Source organism: Oncorhynchus mykiss, chromosome 17 (assembly GCF_057628025.1).
Source record: "Oncorhynchus mykiss isolate SJ-2025 chromosome 17, ASM5762802v1, whole genome shotgun sequence".
NCBI lineage: Eukaryota > Metazoa > Chordata > Actinopteri > Salmoniformes > Salmonidae > Oncorhynchus > Oncorhynchus mykiss.
Genome location: NC_143038.1, coordinates 54,629,820 through 54,654,532, shown reverse-complemented (window position 1 = coordinate 54,654,532; position 24,713 = coordinate 54,629,820). Strand labels below are relative to the sequence as shown.

General features: G+C 45.4%; 1 protein-coding gene across 33 annotated transcripts in view; it reads left to right on the top strand.

Annotated features, from left to right (window-relative positions):
• Positions 1–24,713, top strand: part of LOC110494499 (membrane-associated guanylate kinase, WW and PDZ domain-containing protein 1) — a 192,335-nt gene that overhangs the window by 143,910 nt on the left and 23,712 nt on the right. For 25 of the 33 annotated variants that reach the window (XM_090205962.1, XM_090205979.1, XM_090205959.1 and 22 more), the window contains 7 exons: positions 605–724; positions 1,285–1,470; positions 1,766–2,398; positions 15,296–15,327; positions 16,420–16,657; positions 18,818–18,909; positions 22,807–22,999. In XM_090205962.1, coding sequence (XP_090062088.1) covers positions 605–724; positions 1,285–1,470; positions 1,766–2,398; positions 15,296–15,327; positions 16,420–16,657; positions 18,818–18,909; positions 22,807–22,999 — 1,494 coding nt within the window. The remainder of the gene's footprint in view (positions 1–604; positions 725–1,284; positions 1,471–1,765; positions 2,399–15,295; positions 15,328–16,419; positions 16,658–18,817; positions 18,910–22,806; positions 23,000–24,713) is intronic. The other 8 variants (XM_090205961.1, XM_090205960.1, XM_090205957.1 and 5 more) reach the window with 1 other exon arrangement.

The window sequence follows — 24,713 nt, the reverse complement described above, 5'->3', positions numbered from 1 at the left end:
TAATTTTGGAAGTGTGCAGTTCTAGGTAAGTTTGGGTTTGACAATTATACATTGAAGAGTGTTTTACCGCAATGTAAATGTATCCCTATATTTGAATTCTTTCTGGGTCTTGCTCTCCCAGTGAAAGGTTTTTCAGGACAAGTGGTTTAAGTCTGAGTGTGCCCTGGGTTTACCTCTTTCTATATTAGATGTACGATGTCACTCAGATTTTCCCTAGACATGCAGGTCACACCACTAGGGACCAGGCTATTGATCCCCCTTCTGCAGGCTCAGCTAAATACGCTTCTGACTTGATTACTTGCTGACTTTTCCTCCTTTTAAGGTCAATATCTCTGTACGCTCAATATCTGTGAAGACTTTTACTCTTTCATTGATTGAATCTTAATACTGAGAATATTAATGAAGACTTAAGCCTCTGATACATTACACAGTGAGGCTGCCATTTAGATCTGTCAGAGATTGGATTACGTGGTATTACTTTCATTGGCAGCCATTCTGGCTCAATGCAGTACAGTAGTTTCCTAGCCACCCATTGGGGAACCATACGGAATCGGTGTAACTGTACAGGCACCAGAGACAGGAAGTATGCCCTTTGTTGTTCCAGAATGGATAGAGGATGCCACCCTGGCTGGTGCCCCGTTGGCCAGCTATACCGCCAACCACCAGGAGACCTACAGGGATCCCCAGGCTGGACCCCCACTGCCGCCCCTCATCGGGCCCAAACGTAAGTCCTGGCCAGGTTAATATCCTAGTTTTATGAGGGTATTGGTCCATTTCCCTATGCAACTCAGTGGATGTGTTTCCTGTTCCTTCATCAATTTACTCCCTCAACCCCTATCTCCTCTCTCTCTGCCTCTCACACTCTCTCTGCCCCATCCGCTCTCTGCCCCTCCCTCTCTCCCTCTCTCTCCCCCTCTCCATCTCTCTCTCCCCTCTCCCTCTCTACCCAAAAGTGTAGCTCTCCATAGGGGATAGCAGCCTCACAGGCTGAGGCTGGGGCACAGTCTGGGGGATTTACCACAGGATTACCCCCATTCTCAGGCACAGACAAGCTGGTACCCCCTAGCTCTTTGAATCCCTCTTAACCTAATTAATCAATCAATCATAATCAGTCTCTTTATGATTCATGGAGCTTGTCACATCAACACATCTCTCACAGAGCCCTCACTGATCCAGAGCCAAGACTGTGTAGGATAGCCCCTCCTTATTTGGCTAGCACTGCACATGAGATCAACGGGTTCTTATGAAAGGTGTGTAAGGCTTGTGTGTGTGTTTTTTTTACAGGAGGGAAGCCCTTCTTCACGCGGAACCCAGCAGAGCTAAAGGGAACCTTCATCAACACCAAACTGAGGAAGAGCCACCGGGGGTTCGGCTTCACCGTTGTCGGGGGCGACGAGCCTGATGAGTTTCTTCAGATCAAGAGTCTGGTTCTGGACGGGCCTGCTGCCCTCGACGGCAAGATGGAGACAGGTGGGCCGCCGCTCTATCCGTCCCTGTCACTATTAAGAGGTGTTCACCAACTCCTTAAGAGCTACAGAGTGTGCAGGCTTTTGTTCCAACCCACACTAAAACAATTGACTAATCAAGGTTGATTGATTGGTTTATTAGCTGAATCTGGTGCCCTCCAGGATTTGAATTGGTGACACTTGACTGGTGTCGGTTTGATAGTGTACTGTAGGCGTTCTACAGTTTGTTACTTCCAAGATTTTAGTTTTTGACATGGAGCTAATTATCCAACATGAATTTATTCTTCTCTTCCCCTCAGGTGACGTGATCGTGAGTGTCAATGACACATGCGTGCTAGGCTACACCCACGCCCAGGTGGTGAAGGTCTTCCAGTCCATCCATATTGGCTCCATGGTCAACCTGGAGCTGTGCCGTGGCTACCCCCTTCCTTTTGACCCCGACGACCCCAACACCAGCATGGTGACCTCCGTGGCCATCGTGGACAAGGAGCCCATCATCGTCAATGGCCAGGATAGCTACGACTCCCCGTCCAGCCACGGCAGCCATACTGGGGGCCCCGTTAATGGCATGAGGGAGTCGAGACCACACAGTCCCTCCTCCGCCGAGGTGGCGTCCAACAGCTCGCACGGTTACCTCAGCGACTCTGTGACGCTGGCGTCATCCATAGCGACGCAGCCGGAGCTGATCACAGTGCACATGGAGAAGGGAGACAAAGGCTTTGGGTTCACCATCGCAGACAGCCCTGCAGGGGGAGGACAGAGGGTCAAACAGATAGTGGACTACCCCCGCTGCAGGGGCCTGAAGGAGGGGGACATTATCGTAGAGGTGAACAAGAGGAACGTCCAGAGCATGAGCCACAACCAAGTGGTGGACATGCTCAGCAAGTGCCCCAAAGGAAGTGAGGTCAGCATGCTGGTGCAGAGAGGCGGAGGTAAGATAGCCTCACAACATGCTGAGATTTTATAGGTGGAGGTAAGACATAGACCCACGACATGCTGAGATCTGATAGGGGGAGGTAAGACCATAGACCCACAACATGCTGAGATCTGATAGGTGGAGGTAAGACATAGACTCATGACATGCTGAGATCTGAGTTCTAATTGGCAAGCCTGCCTCTTACTCCCGCCTCTTCTCTCCATCACCATTGTCATGAATCCGGAAGTTGCTAAAACATGCAAACAATTCACACACAAAAAATGGGTAGGGTTAATTAAGGTTAGCCCTAAAACAAGGCTTGTGTTATTTTTTCTTATCTATTTTTTTTATATTTAACCTTTATTTAACTAAGCATGGAAAGGTGAGGGGGAGATGGGAATCTAGTTTATGTGGAAAACAGAGAGAGAAGCAACACAGGGAAGTTAGTGGGTGAATGGAGATAATATGAATACCGAAAGAATGTGAGAGATGGTTGCAGAGATTGTTAGTGGAAGAGACATTTGGAGAGTGAGAGAAAATCCAGAGCAGTAAAGAGAGATAGTGTAGATCTTGTTCCAGGTCAGAAAGTCTCATGAATATATAGCTGGGTTCCTCAGTTCCTCCTGTGGGTCTTTCTGTGTTACTGTCTCATTTCTGTCACACTGTCTCTCTTTCTTTCTCTCTCACTCTTGCTCTCTGTGTCTTTTTAATATCTGTGTCTCTCTCTCTGTCTTTCTCTCTCTTTATTTTTATCTCTCTCTCTGACACTACACTGTCTATACTATAGTCTATGTCTGTTACTTTAAAGGTATCACACAAAGTTGCGTTGAGATCCAATTGTGGATTTCAACGCAAAATTTCGACCATCCTAGCTGTGATGTGTGTGTGTGCGTGCGTGCGTTCGTTCATTTTATTTTATTTTTATTTCACCTTTATTTAACCAGGTCGGCCAGTTGAAAACAAGTTCTCATTTACAACTGCGACCTGGCCAAGATAAAGCAAAGCAGTGCGACAAAAACAACACAGAGTTACACATAAACAAACATTCAGTCAATAACACAATAGAAAAATCTATGCACAGGCAATAAATAGGCCATAGTGGTGAAATAATTACAATTTAGCTAATAAACACTGGAGTGATGTGCAGAAGATGAATGTGCAAGTAGAGATACTGGGGTGCAAAGGAGAAAAAAAAACAATATTTAAAAAAAAAAAATATTGTTGAACCTTTATTTAACAAGGCAAGTCAGTTAAGAACAAATTCTTATTTTCAATGACGGCCTAGGAACAGTGGGTTAACTGCCTGGGGATGAGGTAGATGGGTGTGCTATTTACAGATTGGCTATGTACAGGTGCAGTGATCGGTAAGCTGCTCTGACAGCTGATGCTTAAAGTTAGAGAGGGCGATATGAGTCTCCAGCTTCAGTGATTTCTGCAATTCGTTCCAGTCATTGGCAGCAGAGAACTGTAAGGAAAGGCGGCCAAAGTGGGTGTTGGCTTTGGGGATTACCAGTGAAATATACCTGCTGGAGCGCGTGCTACATTTGAGTGTTGCTATGGTGACCAGTGAGCTGAGATAAGGCGGGGCTTTACCTAGCAAAGACTTATAGATGACCTGGAGCCAGTGGGTTTGGCGACGACTATGTAGCGAGGGCCAGCCAACGAGAGCATACATGTTGCAGTCGTGGGTAGTATATGGGGCTTTGGTGACAGAACGGATGGCACTGTGATAGACTACATCCAGTTTGCTGACTAGAGTGTTGGAGGCTATTTTGTAAATGACATCGCCGAAGTCAAGGATCAGTAGGATAGTCAGTTTTACTAGGGTATGTTTGGCAGCATAGGAAGCGGATTCTAGATAAAATTTTTGATTATAGATCCTTAATGTGAGTCTGGAAGGAGAGTTTAGAGTCTAACCAGACAGGTATTTGTAGTTGTCAAAATATTCTAAGTCAGAACCGTCCAGAGTAGTGATGCTAGTCGGGCGGGCGGGTGTGGGCAGCAATCTGTTGAATAGCATGCATTTAGTTTTACTAGCATTTAAAAGCTGTTGGAGGCCACGGAAGGAGAAGTGTATTGCATTGAACCTCGTTTCAAAGTTTGTTAAAACACAGTGTCCAAAGAAGGGCCAGATGTACAGTTAAACAGCTTGGCATATTCCAGAAAATGATGTCATGGCTTTAGAAGCTTCTCATAGGCTAATTCAAATCAAATCTAATTTATTTGTATAGCCCTTCTTACATTAGCTGATATCTCAAAGTGCTGCACAGAAACCCATTCTAAAACCCCAAACAGCAAGCAATGCAGTTGTAGAAGCACGGTGGCTAGGAAAAACTCCCTAGAAAGGCCAAAACCCAGGAAGAAACCTAGAGAGGAACCAGGCTATGAGTGGTGGCCAGTCCTCTTCTGGCTGTGCCGGGTGGAGATTATAACAGAACATGGCCAAGGTGTTCAAATGTTCATAAATGACCAGCATGGTCAAATAATAATAATCACAGTAGTTGTCGAGGGTGCAGCAAGTCAGCACCTCAGGAGTAAATGTCAGTTGGCTTTTCATAGCCGATCATTAAGAGTATCTCTACCGCTCCTGCTGTCTCTAGAGAGTTAAAAACAGCAAGTCTGGGACAGGTAGCATGTCCAGTGAACAGGTCAGGGTTCCATAGCTGCAGGCAGAACAGTTGAAACTGGAGCAGCAGCACAGCCAGGTGGACTGGGGACAGCAAGGAGTCATCATGCCAGGTAGTCCTGAGGCATGGTCCTAGTGCTCAGGTCCTCCGAGAGAGAAAGAAAGAGACAATTAGAGAGAGCATACTACAATTCACACAGGACACCGGATAAGACAGGAGAAGTACTCCAGATATAACAAACTAACCCTAGCCCCCCCGACACATAAACTACTGCAGCATCAATACTGGAGGCTGAGACAGGAGGGGTCAGGAGACACTGTGGCCCCAATCCAATGATAACCCCGTACAGAGCCAAACAGGAAGGATATAATCCCACCCACTTTGCCAAAGCACAGCCCCCACACCACTAGAGGGATATCTTCAACCACCAACCTTCCATCCTGAGACGAGGCCGAGTATAGCCCACAAAGCCAACCCAGACAGGAAGATCACGTCATTGACTCAACCCTCTCAAGTGATGCACCCCTCCTAGGGATGGCATGAAAGAGCGCCAGTAAGCCAGTGACTCAGCCCCTGTAATAGGGTTAGAGGCAGAGAGTCCCAGTGGGGAGAGGGGAACCGGCCAGGCAGAGACAGCAAGGGCGGTTCGTTGCTCCAGAGCCTTTCCGTTCACCTTCACACTCCTAGGCCAGTCTACACTCAATCATAGGACTTACTGAAGAGATCAGTCTTCAGTAAAGACTTAAAGGTTGAGACCTTTAATTTACATCCTTTGAGTCATTTGGAAGTGTACCTGTGGATGTATTTCAAGGCCTACCTTCAAACTCAGTGCCTCTTTGCTTGACATCATGGGAAAATCCAAATAAATCAGCCAAGACCTCAGAAAAAAATGGTAGACCTCCACAAGTCTGGTTCATCCTTGGGAGCAATTTCCAAATGCCTGAGATTACCACGTTCATCTGTACAAACAATAGTATTCAAGTATAAACACCATGGGACAACACAGCCGTCATTCCGCTCAGGATTGAGTTCTGTCTCTTATAGATTAATTTACTTTGGTGCAAAAAGTGCAAATCAATCCCAGAACAACAGCAAAGGACCTTGTGAAGATGCTGGAGGAAACAGGTACAAAAGTATCTATGTCCACAGTTAAGCGAGTCCTATATCGACAGAACCTGAAAGGCCGCTCAGCAAGGAAGAAGCCACTGCTCCAAAACCGCCATAAAAAAGCCAGACTACGGTTTGCAACTGCACATGGGGACAAAGATTGTTTTTTTTTTTTTAGAAATGTCCTCTGGTCTGATGAAACAAAAATAGAACTGTTTGGCCATAATGATCATCGTTATGTTTGGAGGTAAAAGGGGGAGGCTTGCAAGCCGAAGAACACCATCCCAACTGCACGGGGGTGGCAGCATCATGTTGTGGGAGTGCTTTGCTGCAGGAGGGATTGGTGCACTTCACAAAATAAATGGCATCATGAGACAGGAACATTATGTGGATATATTGAAGCAACATCTCAAGACATCAGTCAGAAAGTTAAAGCTTGGTCGCAAATGGGTCTTCCAAATGGACAATGACCCCAAGCATACTTCCAAAGATGTGGCAAAATGGCTTAAGGACAATAAAGTCAAGGTATTGGAGTGGCCATCACAAAGCCCTGACCTCAATCCGATTAGAAAAATTGTGGGCAGAACTGAAAAAGCATGTGCGAGCAAGGAGGCCTACAAACCTGATTCAGTTACACCAGCTCTGTCAGGAGGAATGGGCCAAAATTCACCTAATTTATTGTGGGAAGCTTGTGGAAGGATACCTGAAACGTTTGACCCAAGTTAAACAATTTAAAGGCAATGCTACCAAATACTAATTGAGTGTATGTAAACTTCTGACCCACTGGGAATGATGAAAGAAATAAAAGCTGAAATAAATCATTCTCTCTACTATTATTCTTAAAATAAAGTGGTGATCCTAACTGACCTAAAACAGATAATTTTACAAGGATTAAATGTCCGGGTCTAAATGTATTTGGCTCAGGTGTATGTAAACTTCTGATTTCAACTGTGTACAGAATGGTGTAGTCTACATAGAGGTGGATCAGAGAATCACCAGCAGCGAGAGTGGCATCATTGATATATACAGAGACAAGAGTCATCCCGAGAATTGAACCCTGTGGCACCCTCATAGTTCATGCATGCATGCTTGTGGATGAGACTGTCTGTATGTCAGATAAACGTTCTAATGAGAACTCAGGGCCGGGCTTTTGACACAGGTTGTATGATTAGAAAAACTGTCTCACAAAAGGTCTGAATAGAAGATGCAGTGTATGAGGGGGATGATTGAACCAGAGTGGTCTCTCACTCCAATCCCCAGACAGTACCCACTACCAAGAACCCACCTTCACAAAGAGCCCTGACTGACACTGACAGAGACATGTAATTGGATTGTTTCCACAGACATACAGAGTGGTCTTAACTGGCATTGGAGCTGAATTTGTGGAACTGTAAGACCTGAACATCAGCCGTGTAAAGCTAAGTGTTCAGAAAGGGAACAGGACATTGGCTGAGCACTCTGCTCCCACTCTGCTCCCTCTACTCTGCTACAAACTGCTTCCCTCCTCTTCCTACGTTGCTTTAATATAATGACCACCATTATACAACGCTACTTCCCTAATGCTCTGCTTTTTATGGAAGGTCAATAAAACAAAATGTTTGTTGGTTTAACCGGGGCTCCCTGAACCAGAGAGCGGAGAGCAGTGCGGGTGGGACGGTTAGAGAGAGTCATTCCTCACTGTGTGATGGATGGAAGACAGCGCTGATATTATTAAGGCACATTTTACTGCTGCTGTCAGTTTCTTTAATAAAGAGCCGTGTGCCACTACTCTGGAAAGGAGAGGACTGCTCAGCAGAAGATTGCTTCAAAACATGTGGTTAACCTATATGAGTGTCATGTATGTGTAGTACAAATATGACATTTTCATTATATATGGCTCTATGACATACAGCACTTCTCTCTCAGATCCTGGCTCTCCATGCAGACCCCTCATTCTGAGATCTGCTCCGGGGTTGTGTTTGTTTGTGTGTGGATCAGTCAGCTAAGACATCGGCTGCCCTTTCCCCAGAGAGCAGGATCGAGCAGGTCTGTCTTAATTACTCTGCTCTGTGCTCCTCTGCTCACTCTGTCTGTCTCTGTCTGTCTCTGTCTGTCTCTGTCTGTCTCTGTCTGTCTGTCTCTGTCTGTCTGTCTCTGTCTGTCTGTCTCTGTCTGTCTGTGTCTGTCTGTCTGTGTCTGTCTGTCTGTCTGTCTGTCTGTCTGTCTGTCTGTCTGTCTGTCTGTCTGTCTGTCTGTCTGTCTGTCTGTCTGTCTGTCTGTCTCTGTCTCTCTCCATTACCTCCTCTCCCATCTCTGGGAGTGAGTCCCTCAACACTGCAGGTTAGCTCACTGGCTCCACAACACTAGATTCTCACTGGATTCTTCTTTTGTCTTCTTGAGGCCAGGCGATGGGATTTCTAGCTTTCATCAAAGAAGCCATTACGATGCCAATCCCTCCATTAGTCTAATGTGCTCATTTCTCTCACCTACCTTTTGAGACATTCTGATTTGCTGACATAATTCATTCTAGCCCCACTTGACTAACGCTTCCCTGTAATTTACTTGAAGCTAGTCTGTGAATGCGTGTACCAGTCAGTAGTCTGCAGGGATGGTAGAGGTGGTGCAGACAGCATCTGTTGTATTAATTTGCAGGCCATGCAGAGCCACTGTGAGGAGAATAGCTGAGATCTAGGCTAGCTCTAGCCCTCTATAGCCTCACTCATTATTCGCCCAGATAATTTAACCTGTTGATGTCGACTTGTCAGAGTCCCATTCCGGTGCTTTAAAGGCATTCATTCATCTGTTTGTTAGGCTGGGACTATTGGACAATACACCACCACAGGCAATCTGCTGCTGTTGTTATGGCTTAGCATCTCAACCACCGCAGAGGAGGAAAAAACAGATGAGGGGAAAGAGAGGGGAGAAAGGATGTAGGGATGTCAGAGGACCAGAGGAGGAGAAAACAGATGAGTGGAAAGAGAGGGGAGAAAGGATGTAGGGATGTCAGAGGATCTGAGGAGGAGAAAACAGATGAGAGGAAAGAGAGGGGAGAAAGGATGTAGGGATGTCAGAGGATCAGAGGAGGAGAAAACAGATGAGAGGAAAGAGAGGGGAGAAAGGATGTCAGAGGATCAGAGGCGGGAGGATGATGAAAGAGTCCTTCATCAGAGGTGACACTGTCGTTACCGGCGGTGGCTGGGCCCATGCACTCCTTATTCCCCCGGAGCTGAGCGATGGCGGGAGGGAGGACGGACAGGGTCAGAGACTGACATGACCAGCAGGGATTAAGACTACATACAGCAGATGTGTGCCAGTCTGAAAATATCCAGGTTTTTTTTCTGCGTAAAAAGTCTTGGGTGGGCTGCCTAAGTGTTTATTTTGTCAAAATGAATATGAAATAGTTTCAGTAAAAACTTAAACAACTAAAACCAGACAGAAAGTGCACAACATTTACAAAATCTGTGGATTCAGCTATTTCAGCCCCACCCGTTGCTGTAAGGTGTATAACATCGAGCACACAGCCATGCAATATTCATAGATTAACATTGGCAGTAGAATGGCCTTACTGAAGAGATCAGTGACTTTCAACGTGGCACCGTTTAAGGATGATACCTTTCCAACAAGTCAGTTTGTCAAATTTCTGCCCTGCTAGAGCTGCCCCGGTCAACAGTCAGTGCTGTTATTCTGAAGTGGAAAGGTCTAGGAGCAACAACGGCTCAGGCTTGAAGTGGTAGGCCACACACGCTCACAGAACGGGTGCGCCAGGTGCTGAAATGCGCAGCGTGTAGAAATCATCTGTCCTCGGTTGCAACACTCCCTACTGAGTTCCAAACTGCCTCTGGAAGCAACGTCAACACAGGAACTGTTCATCGGGAGCTTCATGAAATGGGTTTCCGTGGCCGAGCGGCCGCACACAAGCCTAGGATTACCATGCGCAATGCCAAGCGTCAGCTGGAGTGGTGTAAAGCTCGCCACCATTTTACTCTGGAGTACTGGAAATGCATTCTCTGGTGTGATGAATAACGCTTCACCATTCCAATGGACGAATCTGGGTTTGGCGGATGCCAGGAGAACGCTACCTCCCCCAATGCATAGTGCCAACTGTAAAGTTTATTGGAGGAGAAATAATGGTCTGAGGCTGTTTTTCATGGTCCGGGCTAGGCCCCTTAGTTCCAGTGAAGGGAAATCTTAATGCTTCAGCATACAATGGCATTCTAGACCATTCTGTGCTTCCAACTTTGTGGCAACAGTAGGGGGAGGGCCCTTTCCTGTTTTAGCATGACAATGTCCCCGTGCGCAAAGCAACGTCCATACAGAAATGTTTGTCGAGATCGGTATGGAAGAACTTGACTGGCCGGCACAGAGTCCTGACCTCAACCCCATCGAACACCCTTGGGATGAACTAGAACACTGACTGCGAGACAGGCCTAATTGCCCAACATCAGTGCCCGACCCCACTAGTGTTCTTTTGACTGAATGGAATCAAGTTCCCACAACTAGTGCAGGCTGTTAAGGCAGCAAACGGAGGACCAACTTCTTATTAATGCCCATGACCTTCTTGTTTTTAGCTGAAAGGAGTGGAAACTGGTGTGGTTGTCATCTGAAATAGGCCATCCATGACAAGGATCGAGGAGTTGTGCGTTCCAAGATTCCTTTCTACACACCACTGTTGTACTGTGCCATTATCTGTCTGTTTGTGTTCTACCTGTTAGCTTGCATGATTCTTGTCATTCTCATTCCACCTCTCATCAACGAGCTGTTTTTTCCCACAGGACTGCTGCTAACTGGATGTTTTTTGTTTATCGCACCATTCACAGTAAACCCTAGACACTGTCGTGTGTGAAAAGCCCAGGAGGGCGGCCATTTCTGAGTTACTGGATCCGTTGAACCTGGCACCAACAATCACCAACTTTAAAATCGGTTAGGTCACTCGTTTTGCCCATTGTAACGCTCAATCAAACAGTAACTGAATGTCACGATGCCTGTCTGCCTGCTTTATAAAGCCACGCCCATGTAACTCACTGTCTGCAGGAGTCATCCATTTTGGTGAATGTGGTGGTGTACCTAATACACTTGGCCAGTGAGTGTATATTTTCAAATAAAATCATCTTTGAGAACTAAAAATAAACAAAATAAAAACTAGACAGTCAGGGAGAATCTAAAATTCCAAAGAGGATGCGTTCAGGAGTATTTTTGTCATGGTGTGGACCCTGTTGATTTTGTTATAAAGTTTGAGTCACTCAGATGGCATTAGAACATGGCAAAATGTGTAGAATTGAAGGATATTTGTTTTCTACCCCATGGCAAAATTGCAGGAAATTAGCTTTAAATCAGCAACGTTTTGTCTCTGCGTCCCAGAGTAAAATCATCAGTTGGTGACTGAGCCATTGGCCACACCCACTGTCACGCCCACCTAAGCCGCATTGTGATCCAGAAAAAAACCCTGATTACCATGTTGCAGCAGTGTGTAGGAGAGAGATGCCTAGATGTGAGAAGTGTGCAGGAAGGCATGAGATGATGGAATGAGATGAAGGAATGCGTGGTATCGGTGGAGCAAGTTATGTGTGTTAGATGTGGGGGTTCCCATGGGCCTGGATATCGGAGGTGTCCGGGGAGAGAAAGGCAGATTGAGGTTAGAGTTGTACAGAAAGTGTAGCAGTGAAGAGAATGGTAGAGGATGATGGGTACAGGGTGAGGCATCCTGAGAGGATTCCTGTGAGTAGGCGGAGATCAACAGATGGTGATGGGAAGAATATGTGCTTCAGTAAGGTGGGCTTTTTAGCATTTATAGCCATGGTTGTCAGTTGTACTGCAGAAAAGGTACTGCAGAAAAGGTTTGAAAATTGTGGAGGCAGCGGCAGAGAAGTACTTGGGATTGCGAGGATTTACTGCAGAACAGCTGCAGGGGGTGTTGAGGGGATAGTGTCCTGTCCTCTCAGAATTGAATGTACTGTAGGTAGGCCGTTAATGGCCTCACACCAGTACAGTAGGTGGCGGTGTATGCACCGAAAGGTTTTGGCGATCCGCCAAACAAATCCCAGAGAAGAAGAAGAACCCTGATTACCCAAATATCCACTACTACGCTGTTGCTTCATGCTAGTGGGCTGAAGCCAAATGACCTATGTAGTCCACACCTGCAGATCTGCAGATGCTGTTTTTACTTTGTCTCTGTTTGTGGGATGTTTTGTGTCTCATTAAGAGGGTTCGAAGGTCTATAAGGCAATGTCTGACAAGGCTAATATTCTAGCCAATACTCTTTCCTCTGTGTCTTCTCACTGCGCCGTGGAGAGTGACGAACTGTTCCTCTCCGACAGAGCAGAGTGTAAGATGGTTGTTTCTTCTCAGCATTGGGCCGTTGTAGAAGAGCAGTCAGAGTGCTGCTAGGAAGGAGACATCTCTTATCTCCACCCTGCTGTAGATGTTCTGCTGCTTAGAGTGGAGAGCAGGCTTAGTAAACACTGCTCCTGTCACAGTAACACAGATCAGTGTCTTCTGACAAGACACAAACACACCCAACCTGAAAGAAATGGCAACGATGGGGTCACACAGACAAAAGGAATTGATTTAATGTAAGGGCTGGATGCTGCACCTTTTTGCACGCTTTGCATAAAAACTTGCTGACTTCACGTTTGGCGCTAATAACGTACAGCATTGCAGAGAAATCCTACAGAAATGCAATGATCAAGGAATAGCATGCCAGCAGCTTGGCAACGCATTGCGCTTTTGAGCACCTGGCTTTGTTTGTGGGCGAGTCAGAGATACTGGCATAACAAGGACAAGGTGAGTCCCCCACCTTCTCCCCATCCTCCCTGTCTCTTCACACCCTCATGCCTGAAGGGGGAGTCGTAAGTCTCAGCCATCTTGCCTTCCTTTGTTTCCATGACAATACTGTGCAGCACTCTGCAGTGGGGCTCCTCTACTGGTGGGTGGTGTGTGTGTGGTGGGGGGGTACCCCTCATCCTATTCTCTCTAAATGCCAGGAGGGACATGACTGACAAAAGCACAAAATTGTCATTTCTGCTCAGCATCGTAAGCTACTGCATAAGCCTCTGACAGACTAAACATGGACACATTGTATTACTGCAGCACAGGATGCTTTTTATTTGCTCTGGATGTGTGATTAAACACCAGGTTGCTGACATCTGCACCTTTTCCTGGTCACCTTTGCCATGTCACAAGACTGGGGTGGCACCTATGTCACTTTCAATCCCATCTCCTATACATTGGTGCTGCTGAGTAAATAAATCCCTGCATTGGTAATTGCAGTCACATCTATGACAGCCTATTTGTACATGAATGACATGTGGCTCAGTCTCCACTGTACATAATGGAACAGCCTGGGCTGGCCTTCTGAGTCAACCGTCGACCGTCTGTCAGTCCCCTGTGCGCCTGTTGCTGTCGACGTGCTGACGGAAAGGCTGGGCTGTCGGAATCCATCCCTCTGAGCCCAGATGGAGGAGGGGGGCATGGACGTGGATCCAGTGTACCCCACAACCCCCCTGGACATAATTATCTCCTCAGTGATGGTCTCTGTTTAGCAGCTGCTGTGTCCAGCGTCCTCTGACTGAACTGAGCAGCCTCTCTCTGTGGAGGTATAAATATAGTGACCACTACAACCTTCATGAGGGCAAAGGGCTTCAACTGAAGTGGCATTATGCTGTTTTCAGATGATCATTAACCTAAATCCTTATGATAACCAGTGTTTCCTCTCTCCTGCTCAGTCCATCAGTGTGAGAACCAGCCATGCGTGTCCCCCTGTGTGTATTTAAGAGCATGGAGGGGGATTATGCTGTACGCTGCATCGACAAGGCACCCTTAACCTGTCTCTGTCTGACTCCTGGGTTCAGGGATTGGAGTCGGGGGTGACTGTGATACGCTGGCAAAAGAGGGGTATAGTGGAGGGGAGCAGGTAAGGGATAAGAGGAGAGCGGGATTTGTTTAGATGATTAGTGATGGGGGAGGAGATATCGGGGAACATGCTGTAGAGGTGGCTGGACTGTGGACCACATTTCAATGGCTGTTGAATGCAGATGTTGAGGGGATAAGAGCCATAAGGAACTGCCTACTCCACCCCAATCTCCCAGATATCCTTAAAGGATTGACACACAACACTGTCAGGATCAGCGTTACATGCTCCCTCCAATCTAATCCTGGCTCTTACTCACTGAAAACATGTTATTTTACTCACTGTCATCTTTATTCTGCTGAATACCATTATGCACATGTACATTGTGCAGTTATTTTTCACCATGTGCACAAGGGGGATCCAAGGATCTAGGCTTGTTTCCATTTTAGTCTCCCAGTACTCTCTGTTTGTGTTCATGTTGATATTGGTATTCCTGATTGTATTCCTGCCAGTGTTGGTGTCTATTAATATATGAGCATATCATTTATTCTGGCCCTGCCTGTCAGAGCCTGACCCAGATTGATGAAAGAGGAATAGAAAGAGCAAAGTGTGTGCGCATGTGTGTGTTTGTGTGTGTGCACGCATGTTTACTAGCGTGTGGGTGGAGGGGAGAGAAGGGTGATGGTGAGGAGGGGGGAATCAAGATCGCGGGAGGTGGAGTGATGCACAGCAGAGAGAGAGCTGTGTGACTGTAACTAGATGCTGGAGCCTTCATCAGCAGAGCGGCGTACTGAACGGACTCAGGAAGATGGTCTCAGTAAGAGGGGAACTGACGGTTGCCTATAATTTAATGTTCAGTATCTTGGACTCCTTCTCCAAGGGTATGACCGTGGAGTTAGCTCAGAGCTGCCTCTCTCACTCTCTTTCTACTCATTTGTCTGTCTATCTCTCACACACACACACATAAACACACACTCTTTCTTTCTCTCTGCCAGTGGGTTAGGCAGGTTCTAGTGAGCGGAGCGCTTGGTTAGCCCTTGGGGTTGTCCCCTCTTCTGCTGCAGCAGTCAGCTGCCTGCTAATGCAGATAGATCGTGCTGCCCCTTTTAACACAGCGCGTGGGAGCGTGGATGTGAGGGAGCGAGGCAGAGAAAGAGAGGGAGAAGATAACTTGGGCATAGACGAGCGGGCTAGCGCTGCTGCACAAATGGAGTCCCTGTTTGGAGTTCCCCATCTTCTCAACTCTGTTTTTTTCTTCTTTTTAACCTGCGGGGAAGGTGAAATATTTTTGTGTCGTTAATCATTTTTTCTTTCACTTTTCTCTCTCCATCTCGAACTGGATATTGCTTCCCAGGGGTGGTACCGGCAAAGAAGAGTCCAAGGCTGGTGAGTACCGACATCATCTATACCTCCTCGTCCACCCTTCCCTTCCATTCTCCTCCATCCGTCCCTCTCTCCACTCTCCTGTGTGGAGTGCTAATTTTCTCTGTCAGGACTCTCACTGTGTTTTGGCCCTGATGGGAGCTTTGATGCTTCATAATGTTGATCCATTGGTAGGCAGTGCAAGGCTGCTCCTGGATCTGTTTTCATTCTCTACACCATGTTCTCGTGTTCTCTTGGCTTAATGTAGGGAAATAGACTAGAGCTTTAGGCCAGCCTTGGAGCACTGAGGGAAATATAGAGCAGGGTGATTCTAGTAGACATTTTAGATCTGCCGAATTGACACAAATTAAATACAAATATTGTTTAATCTTTGGCCTACCATGAGTGGAGAAGTGTTCCAAGCTTGTGTAGGGTTGATGTTTGAGAATGGCCCAGCTCTTCTTAGTATTTCTGTGCCCCATTTAGAGTATGGAGAAATCATTTGATGACTAGAGACCACTGTCATTCTGTGTTACCCTCTCCCTGTATCTCTTGGGAGGAAGCTGCCTGTGTGCGCTCTCTGTGTTGTATGGTAGAGTAATGTGTGTTGCATGTTGTGTTCTCCCATCCTAGATGTATTCTCCCTTCATTGAAACACCCTCCTCACTGCTATGTGCTCTGAATGTCTCCTCATGCATCGGGCAATAGGGCTTGCCATTAATATATTCAGCTCTGTGTTGAACAAAAGGAATAAACTATGTACTTTGTCAGCCAAGCTGTTTTCTTTCTGTTAGGAGTGTGACTTTATTTCTATATGTGAAACTACAGTGAATTTTTCGCTTTCTCAGAAATACATCTCATGAACAAATCTGCTTGATTATGCTTTCGGTATTGTTAGAGATGTGTTGGCCTTGATTAAAGTGGTGTTTTGTCTCACTTCGTAATATGTTGTTAATGATTTCCCTTTCTCTTCACCACTCTTTTCTACTCCTTCTATCCCTCTCCTTCTTCTTACTCAATATCTCTCTTTCTGACCATCCTCCTTTTCCCTCTCTACCTTTCTGTCCCTATCGCCCTCCTCCTCCTCCTCCCCCTCTAACACTCTCCCTCATACAGCAGTTAGCGAGGAAGGACAGTCAGAACAGTTCTGTGTCCAGCCACCGGAGTACCCACACTGACTCCCCTGTGCACACGTCCCTGCCCCCCCCTCTCAGCAAGAGTACCGCCCCCCCACCCCCTTCCCAGCCCCTGCCCGGCCTACCTCCCCAGGACCCCCAGGCAGACGGGACCATTCACAGGAAACCAGACCCCTTCAAGATCTGGGCCCAGTCCAGGAGCATGTATGAAAGTAGGCGTAAGTATTTATTTTTGGTGCAAGCGTGCATGGGTGTTTGCTTGGGGGCTCCCCCTGTCCTGTTGGGTTGGTACTGCAATCTAGGGCTGGTGACGGGAGATAACCTGTATGCACAGAAGTAATTTAACCTTTGAGAAGCATCAGTCCCCTAAACTCAACATACTCATTGCCCCAAAACATATTGTCTGAAAGTTTCCTATTGTCTTCCGGTGTTTTAATCTAAAGTGGGCGTTAACTTGGTGGGTTAGGGATGTGGACTGTTTGCAGAGCATTGTGTCAGTTGGGTAGAAACATGGTAGTGAGAGAAATAACAACAGTCTAAGGAGAGTTGGTGCTAACAACTCTCCTGATCAACTAAACCTTGACTATAGAGTGTCTATAAAGTCTTCCTACACACTGACACAGTCTCTCTGTCCATGCTGCCTCCTTGGCACCTCGGCTCAATTACACTCCCTATAACCACTACATTATCATGCTTCCATGCTACAGTGCTCTACTCTTTAGAACACAGCTCCAGACAAATGTGCATAGAATTGGCGTTGGTGGTAGAGGACAGTGGCTCTCATATTTCCTGGTAATCTGGTGAGGCTAACGGGTGCCAACCTCCTCAATTAATAGGAATATTACTCAGCCCCTGTCAGTCGCCCTCTGAGGAGTGGAGGCTTCCAGGGTCCAGAGGTTTCCACGCCTAATCATTTCTCTGGTGCTCCTGCTTTCATCAAGGTCTTTCATTATTTAGAGGCCTTAAAGGGAGAGGAGCTGGGTATCGGTACTGCCAGAGTTGGCTCCATCCTCAGGTGAGATAGGATGGGTGTAGAATTCTAAAGGAACAAGGAACAAAAGATCAGCTTTATTAAGCACAGGGGGAGATTTGTAGGCAGTATAGAGAGACAGAGTTGTATTACCAGGTGTAAATACACTGCTCTGGATAGAGTATTTGCTCAGTCAGTAGACCCCCCCCCCCCCCCCCCCGCCCTCGCCATCTCCTCTTCCTGATCTGAAGTTAATCTGCTTGTTCACCATGGTCAGTCCGAGCTAGGGTAGAACGACTAACCTTTAGTATGGATCTGTTTCCATACAGTTGTTTTGAAGTTGAGCTGCTGTATTGACCTGTTAAGCTGCCCAGTGCCTGCCCTTATGAACAAGAAGATTGAGACAGTTAGCCTCTGACCTGCCCATCTCAGCCCTACTCAGTCCCAGTGGGTGGGAAGAGAGCTAGCTAGCTTAAGACTGTGAGCTCATCTGTTGACTCAGGAAAAGATTGCAGCCAGGCTGGTCTCTTTCCCTCCTCCCTCCCCCTGCTGGCTCTTAGTGGCTTTAGCTGTTGAGGTCTGTACCGTAACATGGGGTATCCCTTGGGGGGCTGAACGCATGGACACACACAGACATACACAGACACACACACACAGCTCCAGGCTGTTGCTTGAACCCTGTTCTCAGGTGGTCTGCCCACCTCGAGTGCTACATGAACAATAAGCTGTCAGTCGCTGCAGTGCACCACTACATAGCAGCATGGTGCCTCTGACAGTACCAGGCACTCCCTTTCCTCCTGCTCAGATCTCCTCCAACCAGCCAGGGTTTCCTGTCTGAGCCTGAGGAGCAGCACTGCTATGGAGAGACTGGTGAGGTTTGCTCCCAGTCCAGTTCCCTGTCACCTAGCTACCTACCTAGGTTGACGACACAAAGTAAAGAAGGAATTTGTCTTCAAAGACATCTGAAAGGATAGAACTCAAATAAATACTAATTATGAAACTTTGATAAAGCAGGTTCTCTTGGCCCTCTCCAATCTTGCTTTGAATGGTGTTTAAAATGATTTTGGGAGTATCTTGAAATATATATATTTTCTTTTGATGGAATGTTTTTAGATATTTACACATTCCGCAGGGTAATGTTTTTACTAGCTGGATATAGAGGAAGAGGCAGAATGAGACAGTGGGAGGCTGAGAGAGGCATGGACCACTGACCTGATTCACAAGAAGCCGCAGGTGTGCTGTGTGCTCATTAAGGTCTTGATATCTTCAGCTCCCCCCTCCATCTTCTACAGCTCTCTGCCTCCACTCTTCTCTGAGAGGAACAGGGGGAGGGATTACTCTGTGTGGGTTCTGGTCTAATGATCCAGGATGTAGTGATCAATGCTGATGGATGGTTCTCTGGTTGCAGTGCCTGACTTCCAGGAGCAGGACATCTTCCTGTGGAGAAAGGACACGGGCTACGGGTTCAGGATCCTGGGAGGGAACGAGCCAGGAGAACCGGTGAGTTGGAGGATTCAACCATACACCAACATCACTGCTCAATATACATCTACAGTTGGAGTCGGAAGTTTACATACACTTAGGTTGGAGTCATTAAAACTTGTTTTTCAACCACTCTACAAATTTCTTGTTAACAAACTATAGTTTTGGCAAGTCTGTTAGTCATTTTTCAAACAATTGTTTACAGACAGATTATTTCACTTATAATTCACTGTATCACAATTCCAGTGGGTCAGAAGTTGACATACACTAAGTTGACTGTGCCTTTACACAGCTTAGAAAATTCCAGAAAATGATGTCATGGCTTTAGAAGCTTCTGATAGGCTAGTTGACATCATTTGAGGTGTACCTGTGGATGTATTTCAAGGCCTACCTTCAAACTCAGTGCCTCTTTGCTTGACATCATGGGAAAATCCAAATAAATCAGCCAAGACCTCAGAAATCAATCCCAGAACAACAGCATAGTCCCTGTGAAGATGCTGAAGGAAACCGGTACAAAAGTATCTATGTCCACAGTAAAACAAGTCCTATATCGACATAACCTGAAAGGCTGCTCAGCAAGGAAGAAGCCACTGCTCCAAAACCGCCTTAACCTCTCTAGGGTATGTGCTAGCGTCCCACCTGGCCAACATCCAGTGAGGTTGCAGAGCGCCAAATTCAATTACAGAAATGCTCATTATAAAAATTCTGAAAACAAAACATATTTTACATAGGTTTAAGGATTAACTTCTTGTAAAACCAACCACAGTGTCATATTTATAAAATGCTTTTCGGCGAAAGCATACCTAGCCCAGAACATACCTAGCCCAGAACATGCCTAGTCCAGAACATAGCCCAGTTGACAAATTATTACAAACAGTAACCAGCCAAGCAGAAGCGTTACAAAACTCAGAAATAGAGATAAAATTAATCCCTTACATTTGATGGTCTTCATATGGTGGCAATCAGAAGATATTCATTTACTCAATAAATTATCCTTTTGTTTGATGAAGTCTCTTTATATCCAAAAACCTCAGTTTTGTTAGCGCGTTTTCTTCAGTAATCCACAGGCACAAACTCAGTCAAAACAATCAGACAAAAAAATCCAAATTGTATCCGTAAAGTTCATAGAAACATGTCAAACGATGTTTATATTCAATCCTCAGTTTGTTTTTTAGCCTAAATGATCTATAATATTTCAACCGGACAATAACGTCGTCAATATAAAAGGTAAACAAGAAATGCACATGCGTCTGAAAAAACTCTGCGTCACGTTAGGGTCCATTCGTTTAGACTGGTCTTACTCCCTTATTTATAAGAATACAAGCCTGAAACGATTTCTAAAGACTGTTGACATCTAGTGGAAGGCATAGGAACTGGAGTCCCAAGTCAATAGATACTGTAATGGCATTGAATAGAAAACTACAGAACCAAAAAATATATACTACTTCCTGAATGGATTTGTCTCAGGTTTTCGCCTGCTAAATCAGTTCTGTTATACTCACAGACACTATTTCAACATTTTTGGAAACTTTAGAGTGTTTTCTATGAAACAAAAATATTACTGTTTGGCCATAATGACCATTGTTATGTTTTGAGGAAAAAGGGGGAGGCTTGCTAACCGAAGAACACCATCCCAACCGTGAGGCATGGGGGTGGCAGAATCATGTTGGGGGGGTGCTATGCTGCAGGAGGGACTGGTGCACTTCACAAAATAGATGGCCTCATGAGGAATGAAAATGATATGGATATATTGAAGCAACATCTCAATACATCAGTCTTGGTCGCAAATGGGTCTTCCAAATGGTCAATGACCCCAAGCATACTTCCAAAGTTGTGGCAAAATGGCTTAAGGACAACACAGTCAAGGTATTGGAGTGGCCATCACAAAGCCCTGACCTCAATCCAATAGAAAATGTTTGGGCAGAACTGAAAAAGTGTGTGCGAGCAAGGAGGCCTACAAACCTGACTGTTACACCAGCCCTGTCAGGAGGAATGGGACAAAATTCACCCAACTTATTCTGGGAAGCTTGTGGAAGACTACCCAAAATGTTTGACCCAAGTTAAATAATTTAAAGGCAATGCTACCAAATTCTAATTGAGCATATGTAAACTTCTGACCCACTGGGAATGTGATGAAATAAATAAAGGCTGAAACAAATCATTCTCTCTACTATTATTCTGACATTTCACATTCTTAAAATAAAGTGGTGATCCTAACTGACCTAAGACAGGATATTTTAACAGGGATTCAATGTCAGGAATTGTGAAATACTGAATTTAATTTGTTTTGCTTAGGCGTAAGTAAACTTCCGACTTCAACTGTGTCTATAGGTTTTATTTTAAGTATGTTTTTAATCTTGGATTGAACACTTATTCTCCGTTTATTAGCACATATATTTATCATGTTTTTTAATATATATTGACCATCATTGAATGCCATATTTCACATTCCAATTTGATGGTTATAAACACTTCTGTTGGAGCCAGCTGAATCAACTTCAGCAGCAGTGTTGTTCTGTGTGTGGCGGTGGTCTTTGCTCCTCTGTTGGAGCCAGCTGAATCAACTTCAGCAGCAGTGTTGGTCTGTGTGTGGCGGTGGTCTTTGCTCCTCTGTTGGAGCCAGCTGAATCAACTTCAGCAGCAGTGTTGGTCTGTGTGTGGCGGTGGTCTTAGCTCCTCTGTTGGAGCCAGCTGAATCGACTTCAGCAGCAGTGTTGATCTGTGTGTGGAGGTGGTCTTTGCTCCTCTGTTTTTCATCTCTTTGCTGCAGCCTCAATCAGAGAGAAAAATACATCTCAGACCAATTTTCTTTTTTTTTAGAGGCCAAGTTGTTGGTTCTCGTAACCTGGTCTTTACCTCTTTTGGAGAAGGAAAATAATGACACACGAGATTTAGACCGGTTGTGCAGCTGTTGGTTCCACTTTTCTGTGCTCCATTATTTACTTGACAAATACAGAACACTCCAAATGTGCACTTATAAATCATTACAATTTTAATAAAAATACAGCTGTAGACAGAAGTCAAAGATCAAACATCAAACATACAACCGATGTCTCTCCTGAGTTCTGCAAAATAGGGAATGTCCAAGGTGCTTTTAATATGCTTGCAGTCAACCCCTAGTGATGTAACTGCCTACATCACTACCTTCTAGTCACGAGACCAAGCCCATGCATACACAGTTTTACAAACTTGCAAGAGAGATACAATAGTTCCAGTGTTTTCTAAGTGCTCAGCAGTAATTTTCCACTCCACAAGTTGCTATATAGTGGTAAATCAGACTAGTCTCTTATCTCTTTCACTCACCTGCAGGGTTCTGTGTCTATGAATCTCTTTTAGCCTTGATGCGCTTTCTCACAAACCCCTGTTTTGACTGCAATAACACACATCTCTCAGACCGTTTCTTTATAAGAGGCAAAGACTAGAAAATAATAGTGGAACAATATTAAACCTTATAATGAATATATATATATATATATATATATATATATATATATATATATATATATATATATATATATTTGTTAATCTGTAGTCTAGGACCCTATAAATGTAGTGGTGGAGGGGTCTTATAGCCCTTCCCCTTCTATTAATACAACATAAGTATAATCAATTATTATAATACATCAAACATTTGGTGCAGCCCCTATCATGACCCCAAGTTGACCCTATCACAGCCAAGCGGAGAAAGATGAGGAAGACTAACTAGCTACCTTTCTAGCTTGGCCAGGAGTAGTCTGAGTTATGTTAGTGCTGCTGGAAAAAGAAAATCTTACCTGTCAATATCTCACCTTGATGTTCTTTTACCATCTACTGTTGATTGACCAACAACCTTTCCGATCATCCCCCTCTTCTGTACTCGCCTTTTCTCTTATTTTCTCTCCTCTTCTCCCCTACCCTCCCATCTTCTCTCCATAGATCTACATAGGCCACATAGTGAAGTATGGGGCGGCGGATGAGGATGGACGCCTGCGTTCAGGGGATGAGCTCATCTGTGTGGACGGCACGGCAGTGATGGGCAAGTCTCACCAGCTGGTGGTACAGCTGATGCAGCAGGCCGCCAAGCAGGGTCACGTCAACCTCACTGTGCGACGCAAGACCGGCTACGGAGGTAAACACAGCTAGTTAGACATGGACACTATGTTTTCCAGTGTGATTTGCAATGAACACCTTCAAAGAACAGCTACAGTGGGGCAAAAAAGTATTTAGTCATCCACCAATTGTGCAAGTTCTCCCATTTAAAAAGATGAGAGAGGCCTGTACTTTTCATCATAGGTACACTTCAACTATGACAGACATAATGAGAAAAAAAATCCAGAAAATCACATTGTAGGATTTTTAATGAATTTATTTGCAAATTATGGTGGAAAATAAGTATTTGGTCAATAACAAAAGTTTATTTCAATAATTTTTTATATACCCTTTGTTGACAATTACCTCTGTAATTGCCAACAATTTCAGAGGTCAAACGTTTTCTGTAAGTCTTCACAAGGTTTCACACTGTTGCTGGTATTTTAGCCCATTCCTCCATGCAGATCTCCTCTAGAGCAGTGATGTTTTGGGGCTGTTGCTGGGCAACACGGACTTTCAACTCCCTCCAAATATTTTCTATGGGGTTGAGATCTGGAGACTGGCTAGGCCACTCCAGGACCTTGAAATGCTTCTTACGAAGCCACTCCTTCGTTGCCCGGGCGGTGTGTTGGGGATCATTGTCATGCTGAAAGACCCAGCCACGTTTCATCTTCAATGCCCTTGCTGATGGAAGGAGGTTTTCACTCAAAATCTCACGATACATGGCCCCATTAATTCTTTCCTTTACACGGATCAGTCGTCCTGGTCCCTTTGCAGAAAAACAGCCCCAAAGCTGGATGTTTCCACCCCCATGCTTCACAGTAGGTATGGTGTTCTTCGGATGCAACTCAGCATTCTTTGTCCTCCAAACACGACGAGTTGAGTTTTTACCAAAAAGTTATATTTTGGTTTCATCTGACCACATGACATTCTCCCAACCTTCTTCTGGATCATCCCAATGCTCTCTAGCAAACTTCAGACGGGCCTGGAAATGTACTGGCTTAAGCAGGGGGACTCGTCTGGCACTGCAGGATTTGAGTCCCTGGCGGCGTAGTGTGTTACTGATGGTAGGCTTTGTTACTTTGGTCCCAGCTCTCAGCAGGTCCCAGCAGGTCATTCACTAGGTCCCTCCGTGTGGTTCTGGGATTTTTGCTCACCGTTCTTGTGATCATTTTGACCCCACCGGGTGAGATCTTGCGTGGAGCCCCAGGTCGAGGGAGATTATCAGTGGTCTTGTATGTCTTCCATTTCCTAATAATTGCTCCCACAGTTGATTTCTTCAAACCAAGCTGCTTACCTATTGCAGATTCAGTCTTCCCAGCCTGGTGCAGGTCTACAATTTTGTTTCTGGTGTCCTTTGACAGCTCTTTGGTCTTGGCCATAGTGGAGTTTGGAGTGTGACTGTTTGAGGTTGTGGACAGGTGTCTTTTATACTGATAACAAGTTCAAACAGGTGCCATTAATACAGGTAACGAGTAGAGGACAGAGGAGCCTCTTAAAGAAGAAGTTACAGGTCTGTGAGAGCCAGAAATCTTGCTTGTTTGTAGGTGACCAAATACTTATTTTCCACCATAATATGCAAATAAATTCATAAAAAATCCTACAATGTGATTTTCTGGTAGTGATTTTCTGATTTTCTGTTTTTTATGTTACACAGTAGTAACATCAGCAGCAGTCTGTCCAGTAGTACCATCAACAGCAGTCTGTCCAGTAGTACCATAAACAGCAGTCTGTCCAGTAGTATCATCAGCAGC